Source organism: Microplitis demolitor, chromosome 5 (assembly GCF_026212275.2).
Source record: "Microplitis demolitor isolate Queensland-Clemson2020A chromosome 5, iyMicDemo2.1a, whole genome shotgun sequence".
Taxonomy (NCBI): Eukaryota; Metazoa; Arthropoda; class Insecta; order Hymenoptera; family Braconidae; genus Microplitis; species Microplitis demolitor.
The window spans coordinates 16,402,090-16,424,998 of NC_068549.1; the positions used below are offsets into that span (position 1 = coordinate 16,402,090).

At 28.2% G+C, this 22,909-nt stretch overlaps 2 protein-coding genes and 1 long non-coding RNA gene across 6 annotated transcripts in view; all 3 read right to left on the reverse strand.

Annotated features, from left to right (window-relative positions):
• LOC103575940 (leupaxin) overlaps positions 1-9,397 on the reverse strand; it is a 62,978-nt gene extending 53,581 nt beyond the window's left edge. The window contains exon 1 of one of the 3 annotated variants that reach the window (XM_014443559.2): positions 9,217-9,397. In XM_014443559.2, coding sequence (XP_014299045.1) covers positions 9,217-9,229 — 13 coding nt within the window. In that variant the 5' untranslated portion in view covers positions 9,230-9,397. Of the gene's footprint in view, positions 1-7,991; positions 8,582-9,216 lie in introns of those variants that run through there. The other 2 variants (XM_014443558.2, XM_014443560.2) reach the window with 2 other exon arrangements.
• A 5,922-nt stretch (positions 9,398-15,319) lies between these two features.
• LOC103577572 (uncharacterized) lies at positions 15,320-17,209 on the reverse strand. Of its 2 annotated transcripts, XR_008403782.1 has the most exons (3): positions 17,147-17,209; positions 16,914-17,082; positions 15,320-16,854 (listed from the first exon to the last, which is right to left on the reverse strand). It is a non-coding gene; the product is annotated as an uncharacterized LOC103577572 (long non-coding RNA). The 2 variants fall into 2 exon arrangements; XR_549421.2 differs by lacking the exon at positions 17,147-17,209 and having other exon boundaries at positions 16,914-17,139.
• Positions 17,210-17,552: 343 nt separating this feature from the next.
• On the reverse strand, positions 17,553-22,861 carry LOC103577573 (RING-type E3 ubiquitin-protein ligase PPIL2). The gene is made up of 7 exons (XM_008558265.3): positions 22,620-22,861; positions 21,969-22,504; positions 21,726-21,874; positions 18,839-19,111; positions 18,605-18,756; positions 18,185-18,523; positions 17,553-18,118 (listed from the first exon to the last, which is right to left on the reverse strand). The coding sequence occupies exons 1-7, from the start codon at positions 22,649-22,651 to the stop codon at positions 18,046-18,048; spliced, it is 1,554 nt and encodes a 517-aa protein (XP_008556487.1). The 5' UTR covers positions 22,652-22,861; the 3' UTR covers positions 17,553-18,045.
• Between the last annotated feature and the right edge of the window lie 48 nt (positions 22,862-22,909).

A 22,909-nucleotide genomic window follows, 5' to 3' on the forward strand; every position in this document is an offset into this window, starting at 1 on the left:
TCAATACACTTATTTTACTGAACAAAATCAGGAACTAAATTTTAAAAACCGCTTCATTGATGATTTTCGATTCTTAAATTTTCAAACTTCAGCATAACAGGTAACTTGTTAGAGCTTGAAAAGATCATAAAAAAACAATTGCATGTGATAGCATTTTCGAGCTCGAAAATATATCTACACTAATGTTTTCGAGCTCTTTGAGGTCGAAAACAGCGGGAAGTTTCGGGGCTGGCCCGCAGGGTCAACCGACAGACCGATTTTTTTTTTCACAATCTTCAGAATATTACAAAGTAGATTCTTTTCGAAAATCACTATTGTCGTCCTTCTCGTTTTTTTTATAATAAATCATTTCTGTTAAAATCGACATTTTTACATGAAACAAACACACTGCAGCTATTTTGATTAGGAATGTTTTCTTTTCCTACTCTTACTTTTTTGTTGTTACTGACTATTATTTTAATATATATTCACCATTGCAATTCCGATGGAAAAAACACAGGAAATTCAAATGGTTTTTATTTATTTTTGTTATTAGCTATTTAATGTCTTTCTCAGTAATTAAATAAGAATTGTGAGTATCGTACTGTCAAAAAATATTTCGTGTTAATTAAACAAATAAAAATTTTTTTTAACAAAAAAAAAAAAAAAATCATATATCAGTAATTAATAAAAGTAAATCCACTACAGAATCCACTTCTCAAAATATTGTACGAGCGTTTGAGGTGTGCACTTTTGGATTTTCCAAAATTTTTTATAAAAATTTATAAATTTGTTAGATGCATGGTTAATCTCAGTACCCAATCCTTTATTATTTCTAAACCTTTCAGATTAACGAAAGAAAATCTTATTGTGAGAACAAATGTGATAAAATGTAGTGGTTGGTTTAATTTTAAAATAATAAATTGATATTCTATCTTGATAACACCTCCTTTCGAATTTTAAAGGCAGCTGTGATAAGAAGGCTAAATCGGAACGTTTTTCACGCAAACAAAAAAAAGTCTATGGAACTGAATCGTTTATTTGAGAAACCCCATAAGTCAAGAAAACAAAATTTTTCAAGAAACACAAAAAACATTTTTCTGGAAAAACTTAACATTAAAATAATAAATAAATAATTGAAGACAATAATGTTAGCATCTCTGAAAAAGATTCAAACAAGAAAAATTCAACTTTTTAATTGGAACTACTTAAAAAATTATTTTAAGTTGATTGACTTATGGGATTTCTCAACCAAACGGAAGAAAAAGTTGTAAAATCATTGTTTTTTTAACTTTTTCCACTCAAATAATTTATTAGACTGATAAAATAAAGTATATAATATGTATTTAAACTCTGAAACTCAGAAATTACAAAAAATAATAATTAATTTAAGCATTTTAATTCAAAATATTATTTGTTTTTTCCAAAAAAAGTTCGAATTTTGAATAAAAAGAAAAAATTATTTCTATAAAACTAAAACTGCATATGTTTATTTGAGAAACCCCAGAAATCATTGACTTAAGGGGTTTCTCAATAGAATGAAATTTCTGTTACCCCGTTAATTTTTTTTTAAACGCAGATTTGATGCATATTTTTATTGATTTGTATGGGGGGACATCCAACGAACCCAACAATGCAAAAAACCTAATTTCGAAAAAGAAACATGACTTATGGGGCTTCTCAAATAAACGATTCAACTATAGTTCGCAGCACATTTTTGTTCTCAGTGTAATCATAAAGAAATTAGAAAAGCCAAAATTGCACACCTCAAACGCCCATGTAATGAGTAGTCAATTTACTTTTATTCATTACTAAACCACGCATTTCTTTTTGAGCTACAAAAAAGTTTTATCTGTTAAATTAACACAAAATTTTTTTGACAATACGATACTAGCAACTCGCATTTACTAACCGGGAAAATGAGTAAATAACGAATAACCAAAATTAAAAAAAAGAATCCTAACCTGATTACATTTAATTTAAATGCTCTGCTAGATGTCGTCCATATTTTTTGTCTCTTAAAAATTTTTTTTCCGCGATAAAAACAGGTGCTTTCAGTTTGCACCACCAGGTGTCGTACTAAAAGTGCACAAGTCTCAACATGAAAAATATAACAAGAGAGATAGGTAGATAGACCGTCGGTCGTCACTTGTAGTTAAATTAAAAAAACTGATAAGGACTACAATTGTGAATATCGAAAGAGATCATCTAGACAAAATTCTGAATATAATAAAAAAAAACTCGCACTCGACACGATAATTTTTTCGACAGTTAATATGACTACATACAAAACAAAAAATAGTCCAACACTAAGACATTCGGACGTCCGAGTAAAATTATTTTTAAACTGTTTTTTTTCTTCAAAGTAGCAGAACAAATGTTTTTATAGAAATATAGTGAGTGCCCTGGTAAAAATGAAAACGAGACGCTGTCTAGAGTCTCGCCAGTTCTGTTAGATTAAAACATGGCACTAGTTTGCATAAAAACGAGGCGCTAGCTAGCGCCTAGTCAATTTCGCTAGAGATTACTAATAAAAAATGGCGTCTGAATAAATATTATTAACGATTCAAAAGTCTTATATGTTAGAATATTTAAAATAATAATTGTATGTAATTATAAAATCAAACTAATGAGTTTAAAATGCTGAATTTACTAATTTAACATAAATTTATGCTAAATAAGTATAAATTATTAAAATAAATCCATAATTTCGAAAAAATCATCAATAAAGTACACTCAGCGTTTTCACGCTTGAGGTGTGCAAAAAAAAACATAATAATAATAACAATATATTATAAAAATTCATGTGTTTATGTATGTATGTAAATCCTCTATAACTTTAACTAATTAATTGATCAGAATGATTCTTGCGGCAAACATAAGAAATTGTCAGCCGACAAATTTCAAAATCGTTGATCGGATTTTTGTTTTCAAGCAGGGTGCATACTTATTTCTCCCAAGAATTATTTTCTCTAGGTTTGAGGCCGATAATATTGACTCAGGATGATACCGACTGTTTGAGTATGGCGCATTTTTTTAATCAGGATGCTATTTTAATTGATTCAAAAATATAAAAATATATATTCTTTTAAATTATTAATCAGTTTATTACTACAATAGTTACTCATACTAATTTTTTTTTGGAAGTTTAATACATATATTAATTTGTAAAAAAAATCTATATATACTAATAATTCAAATAATACTTTTTTTTAATGACCATATTTTTAATAATAGAAAATTTAAGGTTACACAGTAAATAAACATGGAGAAATAAATACATTTACTGTGAAAATTCTTAAAGTTTGAGCACAGTAATTATTTACTATTTTGGGTATTATGATAACGAATTTTGTTCATATTTATATAGGGGAGGGAGGGGCAAAACGGGATACTTAAGGAAATATCAAGTTTTCGAGGACTCAAATACACTAAATCTTTTTCAACTTCCCGCTAAGAAAATTGCAAATTTTCAAAAATTCGGGAAGTTATAGGTTTCGGTCCGACTTTCGAAAATCAAATTTCTAAAAGATCTTGATGTTTTAAGGTTCTAGGAACCTATTCTAACTAATTTCAAGATAATGTCCAAGTGTATGTATGTATGTACGTACATATGTAAATATCTATAACTTTTGAACGGATGAACCGATTTTGGTCGTCAATATTTAAAAGCTGTTAAAAATTGAGCTTGATCAGTAGGGCTCGTTCAGAGATATTCCAAAAATAAAATTTTTTCAAAAATATTTTTTTTGGATAACTTGTAATGTGCTCGATGGATTGATTCCAAAATCATCTGGGCTCTGAAACTTTATAAGCCGCGTCGAATGCCACCTCAATCATCGAAATCGGTTCATTCGTTCAAGAGAAACCGTTGTCAAAAGAATTAAAAAAAAAATTTTTTTTTTCAGTATTTTCGAAATTTCTAAACAACGACTAAATAAATCAATTTCAAAATCTGATCAGCTTTAGAACTCAATGAAACGCGTTGATTGCCACCTTAACCGTCTCAATCAATTGGAGCTGGCCCTCAGGGTCAACTGATAGACCGATTTTTTATCTTGGTTAGAGCATACGAAATTTCTTGAGTTAAGAAAATAGTACTTATTTCGAGAATATTGATTTTTTTCAAACAAAAAAATGCAATATCACTACAAAAATCTAACACGCCTCATAAAAATATCTCTCATATTAAAAAATGAAATCTCTTGAAACCAGTAAATGCTTTTCGATTTAAGCAGAAAAACATCTTGACTTGAAAAAAAAAGGCCATTCGGCAGCCGAAATAAAAGTAGATTTTTCATTATTTAATTATTTCAACCTCTCAAATAAACATTAATAACAAAATAAATTTTTTTTTCGACGTTCTCAGAGATTCTCAAGGTTATATAACAAAGAAAATTTGTCAAACAATTTAAAGTTAAATGCAATAAATTTAAGTATTGAAATTAGAAAATTAAAAAAATTATCGATATGGTAAGTTGAACAACAAAAATTGAAGTTAAAGAAAATCATTTTATCTACGAATAAGTATACTGTGTTTTTTACTATAGGATTAATAGTTAATACAAAATTAAATAAAATGATTTGAGTTAAAATTTCAATTATGATAGATCTAAGTGTCATACTTGAAATCAGTCATAAACACTGTCAATAAAACAAAATTGAATTTACACACTTGAATTGAGATATTTAGATTTTATGAGTTTCACACCGCAATAATATGAATTCAATCAATTTCATAAATTTACTGATAAATACAGTAGTTAGGATTCGATGGAATCTATTAAAAGTAGGAGAACCAATGCAATAGCAAAATTTCATTTAATGAGTCGTAAGATAAGAAATTTCATTGGTCTAAACTAGTCTGTACATCTGTAATATTATAGAATATATAAAAAAGCAATTAACGAATCTAATTTTTTGTTTATTACAAAAAAAGGCTATTCGGCAGCCGAAATGGAAGGTAGATTTTACAATTAATCTATATAAGAAGTTTTAAACATACATATCTTGTCATACATGTTAGGGTATAGTCATGGTATGAAATTAGGCTCATTTTCTAAGAGTGAGGGTAAAAAAGGATAACGACTTTTTTCGATAGATAACTTCAGATAGTTGATTTGACAAAACATTATATAGGTAATGTACCAAACTAACCTTCACGTAAACGAAGTATAGAAAATTTAATTAGTATTAGATCATAATTGTAATCGCTATTACGATGGCAAGACCAGTTATAATTATAGGCTTTTCAGCTACGATTGAAACATCATAAATAATAAAAGAAATACTTTTAAAATATAATATAGCTGTGAAATTTACAGGTTGTTTTGTTCACACTAAAATACAAGTGACAAAATTGTATTATAATGGAAAATGCATAAGTTATGTGGAATGAAAACCATACTTTTAACATTTTTTGATTCCATTAGAATTTTCAAGGTTATCAAATTATTGGAAGAAATGGTCAAAACTTAAAATTTAAGGTAATAAATTAAAGATTATTAGACAAGCTTTCAGATAGTTTTTACGGAAATTGTCTATGAATATTAGTTTTAAAGTTATATAAGCTTTAGCAGTGATTAAAAACTGATTTTTATGAAAAATCATGAAAATTTTAAACAGCATTTATTTTAATTAAATAATTTCATCCAGGCTGATAAATAATGTAATTAGTCATTATCATTTGCGCTCGTAATTTCATTATGATTATGAGAATTATTCCAGAAAATGTAAACTTGACAATTACTGCTACCAAAAGACCATTTAATGAAAAAAAAATGTCAGGTGGCAAAAATAGTGGGGGGTAATTTTATCCAATAGCCACTTTGGGTGCAAATTGACATCAATTCGGTAATCTAGCTCGAAATGGGCGCGAGTCAAGTTTTTGAAGGACCAAATGCCAGCAAAGGTGCAAATTAACATTTGTTGTCAATTTGCACTCACTTTTTGTTAAGATTTTTAGTGAGTTATTATATGGATTAAAAGATAAGTAAATAATTATCTTGAAATTTGTATCTTTATTCAATGTAAACAATTCTAAAACTGATCAGCTTTAGAACTCAATAAAATGCGTCGATTACCGCCTCAACTATCAAAATCGATTAATTCGTTCGCGAGATATCGTGGGAGAAAGAAATGCTAAAAACGGTTTTTTTCGAAAACAACGGCATACAAAAGTATTTTCGAGCTCGAAAATGTATTCACAACAATATTTCCGAGCTCAAGCAGCTCAAAAACAGCGGGAAGTTTTGGGGCTAGCCCGCAGGGTCAACCATTTTGTCTATCCTACCTCCTTTCCCCCCCCCCCCTTCCCCTACATTAAAAACAAAATCTGGGCGTCGGTTGACCCTGCGGGCCAGCCCCAAAACTTCCCGCTGTTTTCGACCTCAAAGAGCTCGAAAACATTAGTGTAGATATATTTTCGAGCTCTTCGAGCTCGAAAATGCTATCACATGCAATTGTTTTTTTACGATCTTTTCAAGCTCTAACAAGTTACCTGTTATGCTGAAGTTTGAAAATTTAAGAATCGAAAATCATCAATGAAGCGGTTTTTAAATTTTAGTTCCTGATTATGTTCAGTAAAATAAGTGTATTGAAGCAGAAATCATTGTCAGGGATCAAAATCAAGATTTAAATGAGTTTTGACTCATGTAAGAAACAATAAAATATGAAATATCCGATAAAAATATTAAAAACTACGTTTTATTGATTTTTTTGTTGATAATATGATTTAAACTAAAAACCAAGTTCGATGACATTATATGATCAAAAGAAACCATAAAAATGATGAGTTGGTATGATATCAGGCACATTTTAGTACGTTATATTGTGATTTATCCGGAAAAAATAACATAAAATGTTATTTTTTTAACTTTTTAACGCCAATATCTTTTGAACTAATCAATCGATTTTGATAGTTGACGTGGCAATCGGCGCGTTTTATTGAATTCTAGAGCTGATTAAAATTTGAAATCGATCGCGTCGGTCGTTTCGAAAATATTTAGAAAAAACCGTTCTTCACCATTTCTTTCTCCCGCGATAACTCTCGAACGAATTATCCGATTTTGATGTTTGAGGTGGCAATCGACGCGTTTTATTGAGTACTAGAGCTGATTAGATTTTGAAGTCGATCGTATAAGTCGTTTTTAAGAAATTAATAAAAAACTAAAAAAAAAATTTTTTTTTTTTTTTCGTAATTTGAAATAATCTGAAATTTTCAGGAAAGTTGATGGCCAACAAGCTCTTTCGATTGCCACCTCAACCATCCAAATCGATTCATTAGTTCGAAAGTTACAAAGAGTTTACACACACACACACACACACACACACACACACACATACACACACTCGGACATCATTCTGAAAATAGTCAGAATAGCTTCCTAGGACCTCAAAACGTCGACATCTGAAGAAAACTCGATTTTCGAAAATCGGAGTGAAAACAATAACTTTCCGAAATTTTTGAAAATCGTCGATTTTCTTAGCGGGAAGTTAATAATCATAAACCTCGAGATTTACGTGTTGATTTTCAAATTGTGAACTTACAAAAAAAAAAAAAAAAAAATTATCTATAATGATTGATTGTTGTAAAATTTACTAAAATTAATAATATTTTTTAACGTATAACGTGTCTTCAATAACGAAAAACATAGGAATAATCGCGTGCTTATCTTGGAATGCTGAGAACGTTCATGAATAGAATAAAAAGAAGAGTAAAAAAAACGTAGCTATTGAGTAACTTCTTGAATGCCGTCATGCAGATATTTATACTCAGGATAGCTTTAACATCGACCTTAATTTATATTCTTTAATATAAACTTATCTTATGTTATATGTTAATTAAATAAGTACGGAGAGGAAATATAAAAAAATGTACTATCATAATGCAACTTTGTTACACACCATGTATGCAAATTCAATTCTAGTTCCAAGTGATTAATTTTGATCAAAAATTGAATTGAATATAGCAGTTATATTAATTTACTGATTTTAAAAATACTTAAACTTACATCCCGGAGCCTCGGCATCTCTGCCTCTCCTTAATGTAATTCTGTAAGGCCGATAAGTTGGTCCATAGTGTACTTTTTCATACATCGTTCTATCCATAGCTACTATGATTAATAATTTATATCACTATTTTAAATTATGGAAAAATAAAAAAATAAACCCAATGAATTTAAACTATATTATCCGTAGAGTATTATTTAAAAAAAAATCATAATCAATAATTATCTTTAAAGTCAACAAAACTAAAACTTGTACTAAAATAATCTTGTGAAAATAATCAACACCTCACTGTTTTATTTTAGCCATTTAAAATTTCTTCAAGATTAAAGCAATTATAAATAATATATAGATTCGTCATCAGTAAAATTGATGCCGATTACTGACAAAAAAAATAGAGTAAAATTTTAACGGCGAACACAGTAAATAACTGAAATCTAAAGACACTTGTTGACTTTTAAAACAAATCACACATACTACAGATGAAAAGAAAGTGTCTGGTTTAAGAGACTCAACTTACGACTTGTCCGTCCCGCGACACTATAAGTAGAACGTTATTTTCTCTACGAGAAATAACAACTACTGTTTATATATATATATTTATACATCGCGACGCTTCGGTAACACTATCTCAGAACATGGGTGTTTGACCCACGACAAACGAGAAAACAGAACAGATTAAAATAAAGAAAATTAATAATAAACAATTTGTGATTAAGACGCATTTGCACCTCAATACTATCAGATGTAATACTAATTTTTTTTATCACACCATCAATTTATACTTAAAAATTTTTTAAATACTAAAAATTTGTATTTTTAAAATATATTGTGTATTAAAAATTTATGCTTCCTTCCTTTCAGATTATTTATCTCTACAAATATCGTCTACGTAATAATAAACACTGTCAATAATCAATGTTTTATAAATCAACAAAACGAATATACTGCATTAAACGTAATCGTTTATTTTTAGACTCCAATATTCAGACTTTACAATTGTACTTAAATTTCCCGCGATTTTACAGAACTCAAATAAAAAAAAAACGTCACAAACTATTATGTTTTAATAATTATGATAAGTAACTTAAATCACCAATTTTCATTATTCAAATTTAGAATCATAATGAAGAATATGATGAAAAAAAAATATTTAAAATTTGGAATATTTAAAAATATTTCGAGGTTAAGAATTAATAATTTGTTGCATAAAAAAAAATAAAAACTTACCAAGATCATCCATAGTGATTCCAAAAACTATTATTTAGCAATGGGTAGTTGTAATTAGCTGATATATTGCGCCACTAAATCAATTATGGAATTTTCGAAGTAACATATAAGATTTTATTATAAAAGATTAAGTTATCGAAGGAATGTATAGATACGTCAGAGGGTCAGGGAGGAACAACTGAAGTTAACATGGTGGACTTCGGTTGTAAAATTCTAAGAATTAAAAACCTGTTTCTGAAAAAAATAATGTTATTTTCAACTTGTATGTAAATAGTAGAGTATTTGCTTTTTATTTATTAATTGTAAGAGTTCAGTGTTAATGCTAATTCATAAACAAATTTATACATTTTTAAAGATTAAGTAATAATTTGGAAATAAAACATTTTTTTGCGCATTTATTGCGACGCACGCGCGCAACTAACGAAGTATAAGACTAAAGCGGGAAATTAAAAATTATTTATTGTGTTTCTGGATGTATATAAATATAAATCTAGCAAAATTTATTAACAAAATTCAAACCGTTTATTAGTTTTCTAATAACTTTTAGATTTCTAATCTTTTAATACTGCTGCTATATCACATTATTTGTTAGAATACTTGATTGGAATATCATAAGTGTAAAATAAATTTCATCAGGTCTTGATGGTTTCATTATAACGATAATGTCTTAATGATAAAAAAGCTCATACTTTGACACAATCATAAGATGATAATAAAATTTTTATTATAAAACCCAATTTTCGACTACTTCAATCAATATAAAAAAAATTTTGATACTCATAATTTCTTAATGATATGTTAATTAATTTAAGAAATATTTAAAACTTAAAATTTTTAATCTCATATTGCAAAATAAAAAAAAATTAAATTTTTATTCATTACCATTAGCATGCAGAGTGCATCGAAGCATACATTTTTTATTTCAATGAGTTAAATCATTTTGAGAATCAAAAAGCGCAATCAAATTATTTCTAACCACTTTCAAACAAACGTACAATTATATATGTCTATTTTTCATATCTATGATGAAGGTGATTTGCACGCACGCACAGATTTACAAATTATTTGTATTCATTACTCATTGTTTGACCTAACAAAAATTTTTCGATAAGTCAGCAATAATTGCAATCAGCGAAGTCATTCAACGGAATATAATTATTTACACAAATTTTTGTACGAAAGATTGTGTCAGCACATTAAAAGCTGTTGAGCACTTGATACTGTTTATATTCTTTAATTAATTACTTTTATAAAAAATAATCGACTTTATTTTCTGTGCAAACCACGTTTGTACGAACTTAGTATTTCAAGTTTCTATTCAATACAGTTTGTGTCAACTCAATCATTTCGTACCAATACATGTATTTAATATTGAACAGTATATTATTGTGTATTGATTTTAATAAAGGTCGGTCGTGTGAAATTTATATTCAACACAATTTATGATAACAAGTACAAATTTAACTTCTTAATTATGGTCAATTTATAACATTAAAGAATTATGAGTTTAACTTGTTTAAAATTTTATTTTGAGAAAAAAAAAACAATAGAATTTAATTGTTGACATTGACTCTGAACCAAAATAAATTTGAATTATTTTTGTTTCGCATGCACTCGAGTATTTTTGAATTTGATTCAATTTAATTAGTTTTAATTTTAAAAAATTTATTAATAATTATTATAATTTCGTTTTTTTTTGTTTGTTAAATTAAGAAAACAAATTTTTGAATCCCTTGGAGGAAATGACGACGGACCCAGACTTGGTTGAAGCTTAGCCCAATACTTGCTAATTCTGGGTCAAGCTAAAAATTCAAGCCTGACCCAAGCTTGTTTTAGTATCGGCATGATAACTTCATGCCAAGCCTGACATTTTATCCTGGCCCAATATCAAGATCCAGTAATGTGCCAAAATTATTGCTAAGTAATAAAGCACCTGTACTTACTAAAAATAAATCACTATATAATGTTATGCAACACGTTCTTTAGTTTAAATGACATTATCAGCAAAGAAATTGAAGAAACACCGTTTTTAAAATCTTTCTCGGACACTTAATATATTAACGCTCTGATCTGAGTCAAAATTCATTTGAATCCTTATTTTGATCACTTACATTGATTTCTGTCTGAATACATTTATTTTGTTGAGCATAATCGTGAATGGAAATTTAAAAAACGCTTGTTCATTAATTATTTTGGATTCTTCAATTTTCAAGCTTGAAAACATAACGTGAATTGTTTGAGTTTGAAAAGCTCATCAAAACCAATTGATTCCAAGAGTATTTTCGAGCTCGAAAATGTATTGACAATAATGTATTCGAGCTCCTTGAGCTCGAAAACAGCGGGTATAGTTGTTGAGCTGGCCCGCAGGGCCAACCGTTGTCGAGATTTTTTTTTTTAGCTGACATAAGAAAATTCTGTTGCTTATGGTGTGAAAAAAATTCCCTAAAAATTTTAGCTTTTAATTTAAATATTAAGCACTTCCTCTCGGCTATCAAAGTTTTCCCATTTAAAAAGCATGTAAGTCGATTAACTTTTTTTTTTAAATTGCTACAACTTGGCCGGGTTTTGGGCAATTGTTTTAAAACCAGTTTTTATTTGTAGAGTATTTGTTACTTTTTTAAAGTGTATAAAATTATTTTGCTTTAACTCGATCCTTGTCGATTGTATCAGCTCCGAAAGTCAATTTTTCACTTTTTTCATATATTTTTGTTAATGGTGAAAAAACGGCTCATCTTACGAAAAATATGTACAGTACCGATCTTTTAAGAAATTTTGTTCTCTACAAAAATGTTCATTACACTTATACTGCTAAAGTGCACTGTATATAAGATACGAGCAGTTGAACATTTACAGTAAAAAAAATCGATTTATCAGTTAACCCTGAGGGCCAACCCCAAAACTTCCCGCTGTTCTTGAATTCGAAAAAATTGCTGTGAATACATTTTCGAGCTCTTCGAGCTCGAAAATACTTTTGTATGCCATTGTTTTCCAAAAAAAACGTTTTTTACCATTTTTATTCAACGAAATCTTTCGAACGAATTAACCGATTGAGACGGTTGAGGTGGCAATCGACGCGTTTTATTGAGTTCCAAAGGGGTTCAGATTTTTTAATTGATTTATCTAGTCGTTTTTGAGATATTTCAAAAAAAATCAAATTTTTTTTTATTCTTTCGTTCACGGTTTCTCTTGAACGAAATGAACCGATTTTGATGGTTGATGTGGCATTCGACGCGGCTTATAAAGTTTTAGAGCTGATTAAATTTTGGAATGAATCCATCCAACACATTTCAAGTTGTTTTTTTTTGCTCCTTCTTGGCTATCGTCCCAATTGGGCCACGTGTCACCACATTACAAGTTATAAAAAAAAAAACATTTTTGAAAAACTTTTACTTTTGGACTATCGCCGATCGCACCCTACCGATCAAGCTCAATTTGCGCGCGCACGCATACGGACATCATTCTGAAAATAGTCGGAATAGCTTCCTCGGGCCCCTGTTTAAAAATATTGATTGAAAAGAATTAAAAATGATGAAATTCGAATTCTTTTCAATAATTTCAATTCTTTCGTTTGTATATATAGATATATAGCTTGAATGGAGTGACTGCTTCTCAATTCTTTTGAATCAGTATTTATAACCAGGGACCTCAAAACGTCGACACCTGATGAAAACTCGATTTTCGAAAATCGAGGTGAAAACAATAACTTCCCGAATTTTTCGAAAATCTTTGATTTTCTTAGCGGGAAGTTGAAAATGTTCATTTTAAGCACCCTAGCGGGATATATAATAACGCGCCTTGTTGCAACGATGGCGCCTACAATTCTAAACGGATCTTGATGAATTTGAATATTTATTCTACGAATCTTTATCTCGTTAAGTTCAAAGATGTGCAAAATTGGCCAATTTAAAAATGCTGGCGATTTGAAATTTTCAAATTTACAAAGAATACTACTTCCGCCACTTTGTTCTTATATAACTTTTTAATGAAAACATGTAAAAAATCTTTTTTTGTATATTTAATTAGCAATAAATAATTAATTAAGAATGTGAATAATTGAATATTTCAATTGAGAATTTTGTGAGCAATTAAAAGCACTTATTCATCATTCCTGACAGTTACAATTCCATGCCAACTTTTCTCGGTGAAACATGTAGCTTCATTTAGTAAAAAAGACGTTATAGGTGATAAAATAAGCAGGTATATTTTCTGTCTTTCTTTTTTTGTTTTACGATAATTTTTCCAATTTTAATAAAAGTTCGAAGTTATATGATTGATTTTTGTGTTCCGGTAAAAATGTCGTTATTATATCTTTAAATTTTCGATAAAGTATTATGAAATTTGATATACTTACTCTTCAGGCAATTATTGTGATTGAATTCAAAAATTTGAAAAATCTGTTGAATATTTCGAGAATGGTGGCAATTCAAAATTTTGAATTTAATGAAAGATGTTGCTTTCGTAGTATTTTTTCGTTAATATATTTTTAACGGAAACTTCTGTCTTCGTTCTGTTAAAAGGACGTCGAAGCTGAAAAATTAACTATATTTTTTTTTTTTACTTTGTGTTTTAGGAAAATTTTTCGAATTTTAATAAAGCTTTAGTCACATGATTAATTCTGTGTTAAAGTTAAAATTCCATTATTTTATCTTTGGTGGTTTTTGACCTCGAAATTTTTTAAAAATGTTAAAAGAAAATTGTTTTTAATTTAATTTTATCTTGATACTTCAAAATAAAAAATTAATGAGAAATCCACTTCCATTGTGGGTGCTGAATACCTTTTTTTATTTGTATTGTTATTATTTATTAATATTTTTGCGTGCTACATCTCATATGACAGATCTTCATCTAAGCACTTGGTTGAGTTTTCTGTTTCAGGATATTATTCCGGTTGCTCCGGGGTGAGTGGGGCTACATATCCTCATACCAGGACATTCTTATAATTTTTAAACAATTTTATAATCTCGGAACACTTACAAAACTCAACACACGCTCATGTTTTGTATTACTATCATCGAATTTTCTCTTACCCTTTTTTTTTAAATATTTAAACGACGGTGAGATACAAAAAAAAATGATTAAATTTTTAAGATTTACTAAAAAGGTGTTATATTTTTTAATACTAGCTACGAACACCCGCTTCGCTGGGTTATTTTTTGGTAGTTTATACTTATTTATGTACTTAATTTTTTAGGCTGTTCTAAAAATTTGAAAACAGTTTGATAAGTATTAAAATATTTGAATGTAGAATATCACTTAAAGTTAATTCTTATCGTCCTAGAATAAGTTCCGATCGGGTTGTCCGGATCATATTCGTGTAATTAACAACTTTTGAGTATACTGTAGAATTTTTCAAAAATGTTTAAAACAATCTAAAGGGTTCTAGACCGATAAAATGATTTTGAACTAATTTAAAACATTTACATAAATATTAGAATTTTACAGAATTTTATCGAATTTCCAGAACAATCCAAAACATTCTAAACAAATTAGAATCATTTTTATCATATTTAAACAGCGAAGTATAATTTGGAGTTTTCCAAATGATATTCAAAATTTTTGGAACAATCCGGAACATTCGAGACTGATCAAAATCATCTTTGAATGATTTTCAAAATTTAAATATATTTTAGAGCTTCCCTAATCTATCTCGAAATTTTTAGAATAATCTAGAACATTCTAGATCAATAAGAATTATTTGAAATAATTTTAAGTATTTGGATACATTGTAAAATTTTCCAGATCATTCTTGAAATGTTGAGAACAATCTAGAATATTCTGGACCAATTGAAGTCAGATATTTTCGGAGTCCATTTCAAACATTAAAAAATCTTCTAGAACATTCTGGAAAAATCTGGAATATTCTAGAAAAGTTCATAACATTGTCATTAACAAACGCACTTAACGCCATTCAGCACAATCTTGAGTTCATATAAGCCGTAAAATGTGTTAAAAAAGGATACAGGTATCCCATCACATATTTTTACCATCCACTTCCACCCACCGTAGCCAAACTCCCTTATCTGTAAGTGCAGACCAAGGGCTATCTACTACTTTAATCATGAGTTGGTGACAGTGAGTGGTTATGGAGAAAAGGCTGGACATAAAAACACACATTTTCCTTTTATGTACGTATATATATATATACATATATATATTGATTAAAAAAATACAATTACATTAACATTTGTTTAAATCTAAAACTATTAATTAACTTTTTGCTACTGAAATTTCATTAAATATAAATATTAATTTAACTTAATTAATCTTGCAAAAAATAAATAAAATAATTGTTATTTAAGCCATGACTAACTCTCTTATAATCTAGAGGGTATCTGATATCTTTGTTCGTTTTATTTTTTCTGAATTTTCATTTTTTTGTTGAGTTATTTGAATAATTGGATCATTCTCTTTCAACAAACTAGATTTACAATCATTATAAAAACTTGGCGTTCGAATTACTTCTATTAAATTTTTCAAGTCATCGTTATTAAGATATTTGAATATTTCATAAATACAATAAAAATTTAACTGAAGGTTTCTAAAAAATGAATAATCATTTTTTCCATTTTGATTTACTTGGAGCAATAATTTATTTCTTTCTATTCCTCTTTTTAGACGATTCTTTATTATTCCGGCATATAATCTGAATTTAACTTTATAGTCAATCTGAAATAAATTTTTTGCATACTTTGATAATTGATTGTCATTAAATGTATCGCTTATCAAAATATCATAGAACGAAATATTATTAACTCCGACTTTATAATTTTTTATCATAATAAATTCATTTTCACACTGTTTATAAAAATTTACGGGTACAAAGTCTACGTCTAACTCCATATCAGAATACTCATCATCTTCATACTCAATACTTCTATAATCTTCAATTAAATGTAAATTTTGTTCACTTATATATAAATTCATCGTTTGTAATTTAATTATACATTCCTCAAGATACTCCGCGATTTGAACAAACTGATATAAACTATAATGTTTTTTTTGAAATAAATTATTTTTACGAACTGGAATTTTAGTCTTTTTGTCATCTTCATCATTTTCATCTAAATTTTTTTTTTTTAAAAGTTGAGAGCGCAATGAACCAATTTCATCTAGTGCATAACTAAGTGCTGATTTTTTTCTTTTACATGTAATATTGACATTAGCACCTTCATATAATAATATTTGAACAATATCTGCATACCCATTTTGAACGGCCAAATGTAATGCTGTCTTACCATACGAATCAACACAATCAATGTCATCAATTTCATTCAAAAGCAATACAACTATTTCTTTACAGCCACTTAAAACTGCATGATGAAGTGGAGGTTTAATACACTTATTTTTAATAAACATTAAAATACTACCCTCTAAACATTGTTTAATAATATCGATTTGTTTTTCTGCAATGGCATTATAAAATACTTTTACATCATTATTTATAACATTTGATGCCATGATTTTTTTTTATTTGCCGATTTATTGTTATTTCAATATTTTAAAATACTAAAAACTAAAAATTATTTTTTACAAACCACAATTATTGTATGGAAAATAAAATATAGTTTATAAATCTTGCAAACAATAAATTAAGAAAACCAGCTCTAAATCTGCATTGCTCCGATCATCGATAAAATCCTAAAAATATGAAAGTTAAATTAATAAACTCGTTCTACGAAGATTTAAAATACTTTTACCGTATTAGTTTCGGATGATGAACATATCAGTGATATGAATTGTAAATTAAATACAGTAAACACGGGATAATGATTGTCCTAAAACAAGATAGGACGTTTTTTTATTTCCCGAGCTAACCTACAATTTCTACACTTCCACCATAAATTTTAATTCCATTCTCAAATATTCCTATAAAATATAATAAGTATATATTTAAAAACAATGACTCTTTGGTTGGGACGAGTATACTCACTATACTTTACTGTTAATTTGTAATACCGGTAGTACCCTATCGGCGTGAGATTAGACATTAGACTTGTTTTATAAGAGTGGAGGTGGCAACCGACGACGACTTACTTTTTGGGAGGAAAAAAAAAATAAAAAATTGTGGACTATTTTTTAAATTTAAAGCGACAATTTGTTATCACGTAACCGATTTTGAGCTTAAATTTAACAAAAAATCAACAATTTTTTTTTGTGATGCTTGGGTACTCATAATCTCGAAAAAAAACTTCCAAAAATTAAAAAAGAATGACCATCTTTATCATTTAAAATAATTACCAAATATTTAAAAATATATAAGCTCATTACAATAAACAAAAATTTAAATAAATTACAAGTTATAAAATACGGAATAAAGACGTAGCGGTGCCCTGATTAAAAAATACGATTAATGATGATTACAAATGTTTTAATCGTTTTAAATTGTCAATTTATTATTTAAAATGATTAAAATCGATTAAATTTGTAATTGTTTTAAATCGTTTTTAATCTTCATGCAGGACCAGAAATTGCAATATATTATTTTACGATTACAGACGATTCATGACAATTTGAAATTTTTAGTCACCATAAATCGTTTTTAATCGTAAAATAATAAATCGTCTTTTGACGAGTAAATTTTCAATCGTTTTTAATCGCCACAAATCGTTTTGTTTAATCAGAGTATTTTATTGTTTAAAATACCGCTTTATATATGAATACATCAGAGACATGACGTACCCGGTGTAATATTATGTATTAATTACATGTGCGACAATTTTATTTCTATCATTAAAAATATATTTATAACTATTATATTTTACATAAATTAGTTTAACAAATTTTATTTTACAGCTTTAAATTTATTTTAAATTATTTTTAAAAATTAATTTACCACAGTTCCATGGAATTTATATTTTTTTTCTTTTTCTTTAAGGGCACTACACTTGATCCCACAACAGCTCTAAAAAATCAGGAAAAATAAATATTGAAAAACAGTTTGATTAATATTGATTTTCTAAATACTCACTCAGTTTCTTTAGCAATATTTAGAAATTTTCCAACGCCGGAATGATAAGCTTTTAAAACATTATTTGATTCTTTATTTTTTTTAATAGTTAAATTATTTTTTGCTTCTTGTGCAGCTCTTTCAGCTTCAGCAGCTCTTTCGGTTGCTAACTGTTCATCAGCTTCTTGAAAAGGATCTACAAAGACTTGTGCCCGAAGAATAATAATGTCTTCAATAGGTTGATCTTTATTATCAACCTCTATTTTTTCAATAGTATTCAAAGTATCTAAACCACCCACGATTTTACCGAAAACCGTATGTTTACGATCTAAATGTCGACATGATCGGAATGTGATGAAACTACAAAAAGGAAAGAAAAATATTTTTAGTATAGAATAATGGATAAGATACATAAATAAATAATTTAAATTGAACCATTACAATTGTGACCCATTTGTATTTGGTCCGGAATTTGCCATTGAGAGAATACCTCTACCATGATGAATTAGATTTGGTTTAAATTCATCTTCAAATGGTTTACCCCAAATTGATTCCCCACCATTACCAGTGTTAGTAGGATCTCCACCTTGAATCTTTAAAAAATTAAATTATATACATATACACTAAACGGTAAAAAAAAATATTCACATATTTTTTTATTATATTATACGTTACCATAAAGTTTCTTATTGATCGATTAAATTTAGTATTATCATAGTAACCAGTTTGACAATGTTTAATAAAATTCTCACAAGTTTTCGGTACTATATCGCAAAAAAGTTCAAGATTAAGTGTGCCAAAATTCGTGACAAATCTAACGTATCCTTTTTTTTTAACCCTCTCGTATCGAACTAAGTCATCGGTAATAATTGCTGCTTGATGAACTGTTTCTCTTGGCATTACTGTTGATGTAAAACTTGCTGCAACTGCCCCAGTTGAATAATGGGCCTGAAATAAAGCAGATATACATCTGATATGGAAGAAAAAAAAAAGAATAAATAAAAAGATTAAAGAATTATCAAGTACTTGTATACGTAAATATTTATATTTACATAAAAATTGTAAATAGTTAAAAAATTAATAATTTTGTGATAGCCAGTAACACTAGAAACCTAATTTACTCTACAGTTTTAAATGAATTATAATTTTAAACCATTTATTTTAGAACTTGACTGTCATTTGCTATTGGTTTCTCTCAAGAGTAAATTTAAGCATTCGTTATTGACATTTTCACAACTAGACAAAACATAAAAGAAATTTACTGGAGAGAGGTTGATTACATTAACAAAAAAAGATGTCAACCAGCAGCAGCAGCTGGTGAAAAAAATCAGATCTTTTAATCATTTAATCATTCCAAATGAATTCTTTCATTATCCGATTAAAATTACTAAAAAATTTCGAATTAATAAAGATTAAATTTCAATTTTTCACAATTTATACAACCCACGATAATAGTCTACTTGTAGATTCAAACACCAATCAAATGTAAAAAAAAAATCTGGGCGTCGGTTGGCCCTGCGGACCAGCCCCAAAACTTCCCGCTGTTTTCGACCTCAAAGAGCTCGAAAACATTAGTGTAGATATATTTTCGAGCTCTTCGAGCTCGAAAATGCTATCACATGCAATTGTTTTTTTATGATCTTTTCAAGCTCTAACAAGTTACCTGTTATGCTGAAGTTTGAAAATTTAAGAATCGAAAATCATCAATGAAGCGGTTTTTAAAATTTAGTTCCTGATTTTGTTCAGTAAAATAAGTGTATTGAGGCAGAAATCAATGTCGGGGATCAAAATCAAGATTTAAGTAAGTTTTGACTCATGTAAGAAACAATAAAATATGAAATATCCGATAAAAATATTAAAAACTACGTTTTGTCGATTTTTTTGTTGATAATATGATTTAAACTAAAAACCAAGTTCGATGACATTATGTGATCGAAAGAAACCATAAAAAGGATGACTTGGTATCATTTCAGACACATTTTAGTAGATTATATTATGATTTATCTGGAAAAAATAACATAAAATGTTATTTTTTTAACTTTTCAACGCCGATATCTTTCGAACTAATAAATCGATTTTGACGTTCGAGGTGGCAATCGGCGCGTTTTATTGAATTCTAGAGCTGATTGAAATTTAAAATCGATCGCGTCAGTCGTTTCGAAAATATTTGGAAAAAACCGTTTTTCACCATTTCTTTCTCCAACCATATCTCGCGAATGAATGAACCGATTTTGATGGTTGAGGCGGCAATCGACGTATTTTATTGAGTTCTAGAACTGATCAGATTTTGGAATTGTTTGGTTGAGTTATTTCAAAGATATGTGCAAATAACTGTTTTTTACCATTTTTCTCTCCCGCGATATCTCTCGAACAAATTAACCGCTCGCGATGGCTAAGGTGGCAATCGACGCATTTTACCAAATTCTAGAGCTGACTAGATTTTGAAGTCGATCGTTCGAGTTGTTTCTGAGAAATCATTAAAAAACTAAAAAAAAAAAATTTTATTTTTTTCGTAATTCGCATATATTTTCGAGTCTACTGGATCAAATAATCTGAAATTTTTAGGAAAGTTGATGGCCAACAAGCTCTTTCGATTGCCACCTCAACCATCCAAATCGAATCATTAGTTCAAAAGTTACAAAGAGTTTACATACATACACACACACACATATACACACACACACACACACACACACACACACACACACACACACACACACACACACACACACACACACACTCGGAGATCCTTCTGATACTAGTCAAAATAGCTTCTTAGGACCTCAAAACGTCGACATCTGACGGAAACTCGATTTTCGAAAATCGGGGGGAAAACAATAACTTCCCGAATTTTTGAAAATTTACAATTTTCTCAGCGGGAAGTTAAAAAATGTGCTTACGGAAGTTTTAGTAATTAGAAATTTAGACTTATTCGTTGGACTTTAATGTTAATTTTGCAGAGTCAAGTTCATGATTTTCAGTAATAACTTTCTAATAAGTTATTGAGAGTTGAATCAACAAAAATAAATATTTTTAGTAATTTTTAATGGACTATTATGTCTGAACTATTTAATCAACCTCGTTCAGTTTCAAGCACTCGAGATAATTATCCAAAGAATATTTGTAGAATCATATTTTATTTATATTTTAAGAGATAAACCTTTTAAAAAAATCATGTAGACGATAAATATAATTTTCTATTAAAAGTTATCAGTTCTATTACAAGTGTTTTTTATAATATAATAAATTGAAAAGTAAATCTTATAAAAAAATTGATCAAGTTCGCAATCGACTTTAGAGCAGAGGATTTATAAACACACTACAGAAATTACCCTGTTAAGTATCATCGTATAAAATGCCCAATGTAATCATTCATAGTATCTATTTACAAATTGAATTTTATTTATTTCTTAATTAAAAAAAAAAAAAGAAAAGAAGTTTATTATTCACATAACTAAATTTTTCACCTAGACATCGTGATTTTTTAATAATAAGAACAAAAATAGAACAGGAAGAGCATGTTTAAAAACAGAATTTAATATTAATTAGAATAGTAACTTACAGCATTAAATTTATCAGCCTTTACTTTTATTGATTCTTCTTTTTGCTCAGATGGTTTATAATCTTTTTCAAGTTGTGCCAAAATATCACTTGTCTCTGCTGAGACTGTTTTGAGTTTAGCATTTGGATCATTGCGTTCTCGAATTGTTTCTAGAACAAGTTATTTACATGATTTTTAAAAATAAACAATGCTAGTAAAAAAAAAAAGAATTTTTTTTTTTAATTTCTAAAAAATTTTAAGTACCTTCATCTTCAACTCTTAAGTTATTTTTAATATGATGGAATCTTGACAAATTAAATTTAGTAGCATTGTTAGGATCTTGAATAGTAATTAGATCGGCACGAGTAAATGGTTCATCATTAATTAAATCTTTCCAATTTCTTGTTTTAATATTTAATTGATCAACAGCTTCCCATGAGAAAACATTTCCAGTCGTTTTCACGGCAACAATATGTGAAAATTTTGAAAATACTTTAAAAAGAACAGGACAATGATATTCCCCAGTAGCATTTTTCGAGAAATTTAACTTGATGAGTGTTTTAATGTCAAACGATTTTCCCGTAACAGGATTATGTTTAAAATGTTTAACATATTTTAGTATTGCTTCTAATTCGAAAACATTGCCTTCAACATCACAGTAAGGATGTTCGAATGGTTGTAAACTAACACAACAATGATTAAAGGGTAATCTCCGAAATGTTGAATCTTCACTAGATTCTAAATTATGGCCTGATTTTTTTCCTCCGTAAAGAGTCGTCCATTCTGTATAAGTGAGGTACCTTTGTTGAAAAAAAAAAGTCAATAAATATTTAATATCACACAAATCAAAATTTGTATATTACATGAAAATATATTTATAATTACTAAGGAATTTAATATCTTAAATTAGCTCACATTTTATCTTTCTGATGCTGTCGTTTTCCCATTTTGATAATTAATTTTTAATATTGTAAATAAAACTTATATATTATTTAAACTTTTATTGATATACAGTTATAAATATAAACATTTGTTTGACATAACCTTTTAAATTTGTCGAATGGCACTAATCTATGAAATATTATTATTATTATTTATCACTGTTACCAATAGTATATAAGTAAAGTTTGCTACATTGATTATTTACAGTTGGCTCAATAAGAAAGCGTACTCGGGTATCGTCGAAGTTTAATCCCCACTCTAAT

Excerpts from the sequence above, each read along its gene's own strand:
- LOC103577573 (XM_008558265.3), bottom strand. The coding sequence starts at position 22,651 with ATGGGAAAACGACAGCATCAGAAAGATAAAAT. Across the intron at positions 21,875-21,968 it reads CTTAAGAGTTGAAGATGAAG|AAACAATTCGAGAACGCAAT; the intron begins GTACTTAAAATT and ends AACTTGTTCTAG. Across the intron at positions 18,757-18,838 it reads GATCAATAAGAAACTTTATG|ATTCAAGGTGGAGATCCTAC; the intron begins GTAACGTATAAT and ends AATTTTTTAAAG.